This window comes from Neophocaena asiaeorientalis, unplaced genomic scaffold (genome assembly GCF_003031525.2).
Source record: "Neophocaena asiaeorientalis asiaeorientalis breed wild unplaced genomic scaffold, Neophocaena_asiaeorientalis_V1.1 scaffold249, whole genome shotgun sequence".
NCBI lineage: Eukaryota > Metazoa > Chordata > Mammalia > Artiodactyla > Phocoenidae > Neophocaena > Neophocaena asiaeorientalis.
In genome coordinates this window covers 3,973,333-3,986,427 of record NW_020172625.1, presented here as the reverse complement: position 1 = coordinate 3,986,427, position 13,095 = coordinate 3,973,333, and the positions used below count along the sequence as shown (strand labels likewise).

Genomic DNA, 13,095 nt, shown 5'->3' with positions numbered 1-13,095 from the left:
TGCCTGTAAACCACCAGAAGCTAGGAGAGAAGCATGGGACAGATTCTCTCTCAGCTTTCAGAAGGAACCTGTCCTGCCAATGCAAGATCTTGGACTTCCAGCCTCCAGACTGTGACACAATAAAGTTATGTTGTTTAAGCCACATAGTGTGTGGTGCTTCGTTATGGCAGCAAACTGACACAGTATATATGTGGCAATATTCATAACATGATTGGTCATAACAAAAGTGATCAAGTCAGTGCCTGGTTATTGTTCTTCCTGAAGAAAGATGCTAATGACTTACAGCCTTTTGGGAAACGCTTAAAGTAGATGTAATAATACTTGGTGTTGGCAAGGGAACTATTCATGTGGTATCGCCATGAGCAATCTCGTTTGCTTCATTGGCACCTTACTGGAATGGAAAGATTTGTCCCTTTCCCTTAACATCTAGACATACTGCTTTGCTAGGAGTAAAGTAGGCCCAGGATGTATAATTGCTCCATTCTGCTGGAGCAAATGGAGCATAAAGGCAAAGTTTGTTCCAGTTAAGCACATACTTTAATATCCATAAATTCTCTTCTTCATTTTCCCTAAGGCTTTACTATTTAAAGTTTTTTAACATAGATTTGGTTTTCGGCAACCTTCGTTTCTCTCTACTGGTTCCTCCACTAAAATGCAGAATTAGAACAAAATCAAAACCACCTGTGTCTCTTTCCTGATAATCAAATTGGCAAACAATGAAAAGGGCACAAAGGATCAGGTACAACCATAATGAATGAAGTGGATTCCTATACATGGTGTGTGTGCCCCACAGGATGTGTGCTATATTCAGACTCAGAATGAACCGGAGGCCATGTGAAATGGGACTGCAGTATCTTTTCCATGGTCCTAGCTTCCAAGTCCTCTCTGCAAGAAGAACTAGCCCTCTGGCCATGCTTCTGATATGGCCATTTTTTATTTTTATTTTTGGTGGTACACGGGCCTCTCACTGTTGCAGCCTCTCCTGTTGAGGAGCACAGGCTCCAGACGCACAGGCTCAGCGGCCATGGCTCACGGGCCTAGCCGCTCCACAGCATGTGGGATCCTCCCAGACCAGGACACGAACCCGTGTCCACCGCATCGGCAGGCGGACTCTCAACCACTACTCCACCAGGGAAGCCCCCTGATATGGCCATTTTTTTATCTACTGCTTTTCAAGGTCACACTCGTTCTGATCTCACATATTGAACAAAGCACTGAAACTCAGTATTATTGTAATTATTTACTTTCGACGGTAGATTTTCAATAACCCATATAACCTTAATTAGAACAACTATCATTTGTGAGATATACTACAATAAAAAGGAGAGACAAAAAGTTTAGTAGCTTTCTCTTTATAACGTAGAGGGCCAGAGTGAACCCATCTGTCAAAGGTAGTGGTTTCTACCACCCAAACCAGTGCTTCCCTCTGAAGGACATTCTATATATGTTGCAAGGAGACAAATTCTTCTTTTTTTTCTCAATATTTCCACCCAAGAAAGTTAACTGGGTCATCAGGCAAATAAAAGCCATGACACATACAACTCTGGAGTTGCAAAGGGCCATTGAAAATGTAAGGAATCCTCTTTCCCATTGCCCTGACATCACACAGAACTTCCAGCTGATTCCTTCCAGTGACAAGTAACCCATTCAAATTTTGGACTGCTGGATAAGCAGTTCTACTGATAAATATGTGGGCCGTATTTTATCTAGCTGATCTCAGGCCTTCAGCTACAGTTGAAACCGATTGGAAGGAAACAAAGTAAATTAACTTGGATGCACAGCTAGATGGCTTTGCTTTCCTAGCTGACTTACTTAAATTTAACAGGAAATGAAAATCAGATATCAAAGGAACAAATGGCATTTGTATTTGTTAACAAATGTATTAACCGAGTACCTACTATGTCCCCAGCACTGTGTCAGGAAATCAAAGGGAGATAGAAGTCAACAATACCATCTTTACCCCCAATTAGCTTAAAATATTGTCTAACCATGATTAAATATTTGAAACAAGTTGAAAATTAATGGAAGATATAGTATATATTTAAGTCCTAAGTTGGTCAATTTTGCAAGTGGTAATAGAAAATGGATAATTTCTACAAGTCATCATGAAGTAGCTTGGTCTTGACCATGCTTTGAAGGACAAGTAAGATTTAGAAAGTCATAGGAACTAAGAAAATTTCTTTGAGAATATATCTAGATTTAAAGGGCTATTAAACAGCTGTTCCAAACCACACAAAATAAGACAGGGGAATTCTGTCATTATTTTTAAATGGTAATGGGAAAGGAATATTGAAATATAATCAAATATAGATCGAGATTGTGAAAACGCCACTGTATCACAGGATGATCTATGGAGAAAACCAAACTCTGCCCTTAACTTCGGGATTTTTCCAACTAAAAGATTAAATAAATAGTGTACATTTTCTCTCTCAAAGAAGATATACAATGTTATTAAGGAGTTCCTTCTGCATTTCTCAGTTATCTTTAATATCTCTGTTACGCACAAGTGAAAAGCTCTCATTCAGCTAATTAGAGTTTAATCTGTGTACCCTTCTTTATATGTATAAATGTCCTTCTCCCTCCTCCCAGAAGATCGTATAGCTCTTCCAGAGATGTACTTAGCCGCCTGATTAATTACTGGCCCTCTATGTAAATTACTTACAAAATTAAGACGATCTTTTTATCACTTATTCAGCTTGATAAACATTTACAGTTTAACATATCTGACAGAGCCATTTGTATACCCCTATAATATAAATGAAGGTACATTAAAGCTACAGTAAGTCTATAATAATAATAATAGCCTTAAAATAATTTGCTAACTACAGACAGTTCCCTAAGCAAATTACAAGATGCTCTATGTTAATATAGAAAGGAATTCCAAACAAGGCATTTAAAACCTAATAAAATGCCGTTAAATGAAGGGCGCCGGGAGGGGGAAAAGAGAAAGAAAACCCTAAGGCCTGAACTGGTAGAAATGATTCTCAAGGCCACTGACCCTTGCAAGATCCATGTCTTCCTTGGATTTCTAGACACAAAGCAGATTTGTAATTGAAGGTGATGATCTAATTACTACATCCCAAATTGCATGTATTTCTTGTATTGAGTCACATCGTCGTCTAATTATATGGAGCATTTATCAATTTGAAAGTCCACAGAAACAGTTGAGTTTCTATATGCAATGAGAATGTGGTCTGTAAACTATATCACCACCAAGTGTGAGTATCTTTAGCGACAACACTCTGCCTCTTGGTACTCATGTGGATGTACAAGGCGAACTATGATATCAAAACACCTCGGAACAATTTTACAAAGAAATCACAGAAAAAGCCACCTGGTTTGCTCTTGGGTTTTCCGAGGCATGGATACCCCATGTGTGCCTCCTATGCCCTAGAAATATACACAGTGATACAGTCACCATTACCACAAGAAAAATAAAAAGAATAGCAACATACAATTCTAAAATCTAAAAGACAAAATGCCTAGACAGCAATTTTTATCTCCATAAACTTGACTTGAGAGTTCAGTGCCTCAATTAAAGGTGGATCACTTGATCAAGGCAACACAACAGTAAAAAATACTCAGAGTTCTGCACAGCATAAATGTGCCTCTGTAAAATATAATTCCCATTAGTTAGGTTAATTAAGATTAACATGCAAGTCACTGAAAAGCCCCAAAGTAGACAAAAGACAATTTACCAAGGAAACATACAAAGTCAAGAGCTGCATTCACTTTGAATCATTCATTTAACAGATTGGAAGGAGGGTCTTATTAATACTTGATTTGTCACCATTGATTCTCAAAATGACATGGATACAAATAGCTTACAAAAGCCAAAGGACAGCTTGGTTTCTTAGAACAGATCTATGGACAATGCAGGGTAGTGCACAGAAAAAGGAAGTGAATCTAATCACATGTATAATCATTGTTATTAAACAGGATATACATATACATACACATACATGTATACATATGTGACTATGTTTTAGGTTTCGTTTTACTGAGATGAATGAAATGGCACTCATCTTGTTTGGCATTTTTCATTGGTTTAGCATAGTGTTTTCACCCAAAATAATAACCCGCATTCCTAGTCAACTATATCACAAAGAAGCAAATATATCACAGCAAAAGACTAACACTAACTTATGCAATAAACAGAATCGTATTCCATTTTCTCAGAATGCAATTGTGTGAAATCCGTCATTGCCAAAAAGGCTTTCCCACCCTTACCTCCAGGGTCATGTTCACGCTACTAATGGCCACTTTTATTTCTCCATCTGAAAGTTCCTTCAGATTCTTCAGCATTGTCTGTTCAATACTTAAACCTGTGGATAAGAGAAAAAAACAGTATGTTATACTTGGGGAACTTTTTTGGTAATATCAAGGGATTATCTAAAGAAGTCGCCCTGTTAATTTCAGTATTTCCCCTCTCATATTTCTTTTAACCATAATAAACACACATATTAAGGCAAAAATCACATTTCTGACAATGTTTGCATCAGTTAGGATCCCAGCAGGAAGTAGCATTCACCCCTCAGGATGCAAAAGAAGATTCTTTAATGGCAGGACTCTTACAGAGATGTGGGCGGGACTGAGAAAACTAATAAAAGATAGTGAGGCATTCGGAGACTAGCAGAGGTTCAAAGGAGGGAAACAGGGATCTGGAACAGTAGAAGAGGGGCTGCCAGAAACTTAGCACCAAACAGGAAGGGAGCAGGGAAGAAATATTACAGCCTCTTCTTCCTTTGACTCCCACGCCCCATATGTTTCTAACTCTTCCCATGGACCAAATCCAACCAGAAACCAGTAATCTTCAGGGGAGCCCAGAAGATCAAATACTCAGAGGTCAGACTCTGGAAGCCCATAGCAGATAAAAGCAGAGAAGGCAAGGGGAGGAGGTTAAAAAAAAAAATAGCATAACTAAGCAAATAACCAAATAATACCTAAGAAGGCCACGATTTGCTTTCAGGATGCATTAAGGTGAGCCTCCATGTTTTCAACTGTAATTTTACTCAAAATGCACTTTATAAATATGACTCATAAAACTATCATAATTAAGTTGGTCACCCTTGTAATAGGCTCTGGCAATAGGAGATAAAGGATTACTTAAATGATGGGAGGAATAATCCAGAAGGGATAAATTATCCAGAACTGCATAGTTTTAGTCAGCAGACCAATGTGCTTCAATAAAATTTATCACGGAAAATCAGGAAAGGCTCTGGCTTAACAATGAATTCTCACCCTAGCTTATTGTATCAGACTAAACTAAACTCTCGAGACGAAGACTTACAGTAAAGGCCAGTAAAGCACGTATCTCCTACCCAGATGCATATTAAGACAGCAGAGTCAACTACTTGCTCTTCCAACTTAGAACACTGTCAATCACAGCAGTATGGGGAAACAGATAGGTACTAAATATTTTTCTTCGACTTGAAGATTGGAAGGCTTCAACCTATCATACTACAGCGTAAAATGCTTTCTAGAATATATAGTGACATTAAAAGTTTGGTCTAATTTTGAAAATGAATGGCAAAATGCATACCATCATGCAGCTATGCATCCACGTATATCACGTATATCACGTGCAAGAGCATATGTAACAGAAGGTGTGGCAGGTGCGTCAGTGTCCCATCCACATTTCCTCAGACTTTCCCAATGCAGGGCCTTCAACCACTAGCACCTGCATCTCTTTTCCTGGGGGCTTTCTCTGGCTGCCAGAGCCCACCCTGGGGGAATTAACAGTCCCTGGGACTAAGTACTCCTCAGCATTCCAGTGGTATGCTCATAACAAAACCTGAGTTGTAGTGTTCATTTCTGTGTTGTCAATCCTTCTACCATGACTGATTTCAACCTGCCAACCCAACATCAACCCACTCACAAAATTCCTGAAAATTTAACAATCAGCCCTTGGAGCTCTGATAAACAAGTTGCAACATGCCACTGCACCCCTCAGGTAGGAAAACTCTGCGGTGCAATTTTACACTCTTTTGCAGCGTTCCCTAGTGGGATGAAGGCCTGGTTTCCCACAAAGTTAACTTGCTTGTTAAAGCGCTCCATGCCCTATCAGTGTTTTCCGGGATCACCTACCAAATAAATTGCTTTGCCTAAGGCTCTGCCCCGAGGGATCCTGAAATAAGGGAGAAAGCTATGCACCTTAAAGATAGACTGTCTGGGTTTAAATCCTGGCCTGGCCACTTCCTAGCTGTGTGTGTGATGATGGGAAAGCAAAGTTGCCTTTCTGTGCTTCAGTGTTCCCATCTGGAAATCAGGGATAATAAATAATTCCACCTGACAGGGTTGTCGCGAGGACTCTAATTCATGCAAAGTTATACCATCAGAACCTTGTACATATTAGGCACTTAATGAACTATATCTATTATTATTATTATTAAACAATTGATCCAGGAAATCCACTCTCTTGACAAAGCCTAGACTTACAGAACACTTTTATCTGCTTAAGAGTCTTTTATTTTTTTCTAAAATTAATTGATTGATGAAATCTCATTGTGCTTGACATTGCTCCTGCCACATTCTCAAAATAGAACCCTCTCAGCACAGGGATTTCATGTGATGATGCATCTGGGGTGCCCATTAGATGCATGGATTAACCACACATCCAGACACGAAGGTCTCAGAGGAAAGCCTGCAGTACCAGGAAAGCCTGGTACCTGGTATACTTCCAGGTACCACACACTGTCTGCTTCCAGATGAGTTAACCCGGTATGCCTGAAAATCTTCCACAACCTCCAGCAAAAGGGAAGAACGTGAAGCCACACTCAAATTCACCTCCTGGGGCCCAGTAACACTCCACATCACAAACCATCCCTCCTCAGCATCTGAGACAGAGCTGGGGGACAGAGTCACTCACCCTGAGCACTGAATTGGGTCTCCTGCAGGACGCTGATAATGTCATCTCTTGGAGGTAAGCGAGGAAATTTTTCTTCCAGGATAGAAAGAATTTCCTCCTGCTTCTCTGAGATCTTCTTGGGTTCCATGGCCATCCACTTGAAAAGGATGCTACCTGAAAGGCATGAATAAAATCGCCTTCAAACTTTCCAGCCAAGCCAGGATGGGGCCCAGAAAAATAAATGTCTTCTGGTCTCTCAATCTCTGCTTCTACTTCCAGATTCCAGATTCTTGCCTGGGGCCTCATTGTGTAACATTCAAGAGACAGTGTTTAGAAAACGCCTGAGATACTGTCTGTCCTGCCTCATTGTTCTCTGAATATTAATCCCAACAACTGAACTGACTATGGCACACTTTATGGCAGAGTTATACATAAAGGAACAAAATCTGTCTCTTTCCCCCACCCCACACAAATACATAAAAGTGATAAACATTGGTTTTAAGTGATTTCAGAATGGAAGTTAATGATAAACTATTTAAGGATATTAAATATGATTTAATATTTCCCTTTAATAATCTCTTTAAGAAATCACAGAGAAGATTGTTTCCACTCATCATGTTTCTGATTTCACATAAGAACTTCCTCCTTTTAAAAATTAAATGAAGGGAGATCAGCTCAGTGCTTTGTGACCACCTAGAGGGGTGGGATAGGGAGGGTGGGAGGGAGACGCAAGAGGGAGGAGATATGGGGATATATGTATAGCTGATTCACTTTGTTATAAAGCAGAAACTAACACACCATTGTAAAGCAATTATACTCCAATAAAGATGTTAAAAAAAAAATTAAATGATTTCATAGCCTCAATGTCAGCACCAAAGGAATCTGATAAGGTAGTGAACCTCAAATCCACTCCCAATCTTCCAGGTACCACACACAGTTTTGAAGTTATTTACTAATGTCTAATTATAAGGATTCATAAACTGGCTCTAAATCACGGGTTTCAATTACAAAGTGATTTGATAATACGAATGACTGACCTCTCACAAACTCCTGGAATTTCTATGCATAATCTCACCTTGAAAGGGAGGAGTTACCACCTGTCACATCTCCCCCTGCATCCTGAGGCCAGACTAACACAGAGTCATGGGGGAAATGGAAGTTTCGCTTAATGATGAAGGATTAAACTCTCTAAAAATCCCCAAACTTATTGATTAATCAGGGTGTCGCCATCTCTCTAGTTTTCAGTGTGGCCTAAATGATAATATAGGGGGAAGGAAAATAAAGAAAGTGGTAAGAATGTAAAAGGAGCAATGAAGTAATGAGTGAGGGAAAACTATGGTACATAATCTTGCCATCTACCTGGAGATCTATAGAACCTAGAGAATAGATACACGTTCACCATTAAAAATCCTGAAAAATCCCAAGCAAGACATCTGGCTGCTCTGTTCCTATTTGCCTATTTTAAAAACAGAAATAATACTGCTTTTCCAGCTTATAAGATTATATACTAAAAATCAATAAACATAAACATCATAACGAAAAATAAATACTGCCAAACACATTTAAAGCATCTCATTCATTCATTCATTCCTTTAGCAAAGAACTACTGAACACCTATTATAAGCCAGGCACTGTGCTAGATGCTAATGATTCATAACTGGACTAGAGCTAGCCTTGCCCCTTGAAGCTTATAGTAGTTAAGGAGATACAAAGAAGTAAACACATAAATTTTCAATATAGGGGGGATAAGAAATATTGCTGTGGAAATACACAGTACTCTGAATCTAGGCAAGAATTCAGGAGTCAGAAAAGGTTTCCTAGAGAATGAGTTAATAAGCTAAGCTGAGATTTGAATGATAACTAGGAACTTAAGGCGAGGGCAAGGTAAAAGGGACCTCATGACCCAGGTAGATCATATGCAAAGGCACTGAGGTGGGAGAGGATTTGGCCAGTTTAAGAAATGGAAAGAAATTAATTAGAACTAGAGAGTACAGTCTTAAAGAAAAATTTTTGAAATATCAGGTTGGAGAAGTAAACAGGGCTCAGGTCCTGAAGGGCCTTTCAAGCTATCTTAAAATTTGTCTTTCATATTCTAAGGGAAATGGAGAGTCACTAGAATTTTAAGCAGGGAGAGGTAACATGCTCAAATTTATGTTTTATAAGACTTACTCTGGCTACCATGAGGAAATGAATTAGACAAGGCACACTGGGAGAATCAGAAGGCTGTTTTAGATGAGAACTAAAGAAGGAGCAGTCAGTATGAAGGGAATCGAACAGATTCAAGGCAAATTATCATTTAAAGATGGGGCGGGGAGTAGCCAACTGGATTCTGAATATACCCTTTGGTCTGACAATTTCTGACATAAAACCTGAAATATAAGGATGATTTTTACTCTCTTTGTTAAGGCAATGGTGAATCTAAATTTCAAAAAAGATCTTCATACGCTTGCCAGATTACTTGTTCCAAGAACAAGGAGAAAATCTACATAAATTTTTTGGGAAAAATCTGTGAAGGCATCAGAGAGTTACCCAGGTGACTATCTTAGAAGCTACAATCCTGGAGAGAAAGTAAGTGCAAAGAGGTAAACCCAGCATTTGATGTTGCTTTTCCCCTCTGAGTGTTTGCTAATTCATATTGTAGCCAATCACATGAGAAGATTAGCAGATCTAACAGCAGTTTCACAGGAGGAGGGAGACAAAAATTGGAGCTTAGAGCTCTCCACAGAAGAATCTTAAATATCCCAAGATTTGAGACGAGATCCCTGGAGAGAATGTCCCCACATCCTGGCATAAAGATTGTAAATGTAAGGTAGATAGCTAGTGGGAAGCAGCCGCATAGCACAGGGAGACCAGCTCGGTGCTTTGTGACTGCCTGGAGGGGTGGCATAGGGAGAGTGGGAGGGAGGGAGACTCAAGAGGGAAGAGATATGGAAACATATTTATATGTATAACTGATTCACTTTGTTATAAAGCAGAAACTAACACACCATTGTAAAGCAATTATACTCCAATAAAGATGAAAAAAAAAAGATTGGAAAAATACAGTCTGCAGGGCAAATATGACCTACTGCCTGTTTTTATAAATAAAGTTTTATTGGAACACAACCACACCCATTAATTTACATATTTTTCATGGATTTTTTTTTGTAATGACAGGGTTGCATAGTTGCAGCAGAGACCACAGACCTGCAAAGTCTAAAATATTTACTATCTAATCTGACACAGAAAAAGTTTGCTGAGTCCTGCCTGTAAGAAAAGGGTGAAGCAAAAATAGACCAGTCTTCATGAAGCCTGAAATCCTGATTTGAATCAGCTCAAACACAGAATACATTAAGTTTATCTGACAGTCTTCTAACTGCCTTTGAGGTGCAAAAGTAAATCCTCTCTATAGCAAAGGAATTTCATCATCTATAGCATCATCTCTACATTTTGCATATACATATTCAGCATTCAGTAAAAAATTACCAAGCATAAAGGAAATATAAACAAATGAATGGAAACTCCAGAGGAAAAAACTCTTGAGAAAAGAATGGAAACAGAATCAGGGGAATAAAAAAATTAGCTGGAGAATTATAGAAGAGAATTCGAATATATAAATAAAATGTTCAAAAGAAATTTTAAGGCTATAAATTTAATAACTGAACAAAAATATCTGTAAACAACAGATTATAGCAAGGAAAACGTTAGCAAATTGAAAAATATCTTAGAAGAAAATATCCTCACTGACGCATGGAGAGAAAAATGGATAAAAATATAGAGATGAGCATAAGAAACATAGGTGACATAGAAAAAACGTCTAAGATATATGTAATAGGAATTCCCCTTGGAAAGGAGAGAGAAAAATGGGCTGAGACAATATTTGAAAAACAGTGGTCAATCATTTTTCAAAATTAATGAAAGATACTACTCTAATACTCAAGATAAATTATGAACCCAAATAAGAATAAATACAAAGAAAAACACCTCTAGGCACATGACAGTGAAACAGCTAAAAATTACAGAGGGAAAAAGTTTTAAATCAGAGAAAAAGAAATATATTACTGTCAAAGGAACCACAATAAAACTGAGAGCTAATTTCATCTAAAATGATGAAAATCAGAAGACATTGGAATTACAGCTTCAAAGTGCTGATATAAAATAATTGCTGATGTTGAATTCTATACTGAAATATAAGAAAAAAATGAAGGTGAAATAAAGACATTTTCAGAAATATAAACTGGAAGAATTTGTCACAAGAAGAACCCACACTAACAAAACAGTAAAGGCAGAGGGAAATTATTATAGATGGAAGCAAAGAAATGCAGGAAGGAAAGAACACTGGAGAATGTAAATATGTGGGTAAGAATAAATCAATATTCACTGTATAAAACATTTATAATATGGAGTTTAAAATATATGTGTAATTAAAATACATTTCAAAAAATAAAGAAAATCTTAGTAAAAAATAAAATAAAATACATTTCAATAGTAACAAATTGCAGAATGAACTAAGTAGAGATAAATTGCTCTAAGGTTCTTGGATGATCAGACAAGTGGCAAAAATATCGATTTACAAGAGATTTTAATGGTATTTTGTAATCTTTATTATAATGCTAAAATAATTTTCTAAAAAAGAATTCATAACTAGTAAGCTAATGGAAGGAAATGTAATAGTAAAAGTCCTTATTTAGTGTAATAGCAGTAAAGAAATGAGAGGAGAAGGGGAAAATGTGAGATAAATAGAAAACAAATAGCAAAATGACAAATTAAACACAAATGTTAGAGCAATTATATTAATGTAAAGAGACAATTCGTGTTCAGTGGGTATAGAGTTTCAGTGCTGCAAGACAAAAAAGTTCTAGAGATCTGTCACACAATAATGTGAATATACTTAACACTACTGAACCGTACACTTAAAAAGGTTTAAGATGGTAAATCTAACGTTATGTGTTTTTTACCAACAACAAACAAGTAAACAAAGTACTTCCATTAAAAGACAAAAATTATGAACCTGAATTTTAAAAACTACAATAGCAATATACTGTTTACAAGAGCACACCTTAGATATAATGATATTGAAAAACAAAGTAAAAGAATAGAAAAAGATGTAACATTGATATAATATACTATTATTAGATAAAGTAGACTCTGACAAGAAGAATTACTTGAAATTAAGACAAATATGTATTTATTATTAAACATTCAACCATCAGGTAGATACAACAATCTTAAATTTATATGAGCTAATAACATTACCTAATAGCTTCTAAATATGTAAAACAAAAAACTGGCAAAATTGGATGAAGAATGAGATAAAAACACAGTCTCAGTGGGAAATTGTGCACACACATCTCTCAGCAACTCTAAGAACCAGCAGGAAAAAAAATCTGTAAATATGTAGAATATTTGAGCAACATGAGTAACAAAGTTGACCTAATTAACACAAATTGAACATTGTTATCAACAATGGCAGACTATACTTTCTTTTCTAATACAAATGAGACATTAACCAAAATTAACTACCTGTTGAGACAAAAAAATCAAGCCTTAACAAATGTCAAAGGATTACAATCACATAGTTATATTCTGTGGCCATCATGAAAATAGTAGAAAAATCAGTAATAAAACAAAACTAGAAATTTTCCAAATGTTTGAAAAATAAACAATGCACTTCTAAATAACTCATGGTAAAAGAAGAAATTACAACATAAATTACAATATATTTTAATTGAATGATAATGAAAATATGACATTTAGATTTGTAAGATGCAACTAAAGCTATGCTCTGAGGAAGTTTTATATCCTCAAAAGCATAAGATGTTAAAAAAAAACTAACAAATTCAAATAAAAAATGTATAAGGAAGGATATAATAAAGGTAAGAGCAAAACTTAAAGACACAGGAAAGAAACACGTATACAGAAAATAAAACAACAAATTGACACTTCGAAAAGACTAACAGTTTTTTAAAAACTGTTCAAGAAAAAAAGAGAGAGAAGAATGATAGAAGGTATAATTTTCCAGTATTAGGAATGAAACGTGACATGCTACAGATTCTAACGACATTAAAAGAGAAGTACAACGTTAATAGATTTTAAATTTTAGAGGAAATGGACATTTCTGGAAAAACTCAACTTGCCAAAACCGGCAGGAAAAGAAATTTAAAATCTGGATGGTTTTGTATTTATTTTAAAATGAATCCATAGTTTAATAGCCATAGTTCCACACATTTAAAAAATACTAATTTTACACAAATTCTTCCAAAGATTAG

At 36.6% G+C, this 13,095-nt stretch overlaps 1 protein-coding gene across 1 annotated transcript in view; it reads right to left on the bottom strand.

Moving 5' to 3' along the window:
* Positions 1-13,095, bottom strand: part of LOC112395642 (protein prune homolog 2-like) — a 123,624-nt gene that overhangs the window by 94,312 nt on the left and 16,217 nt on the right. The window contains exons 5-6 of the mRNA XM_024738968.1: positions 6,869-7,021; positions 4,231-4,325 (exon numbers count right to left, since the gene is read on the bottom strand). Coding sequence (XP_024594736.1) covers positions 4,231-4,325; positions 6,869-7,021 — 248 coding nt within the window. The remainder of the gene's footprint in view (positions 1-4,230; positions 4,326-6,868; positions 7,022-13,095) is intronic.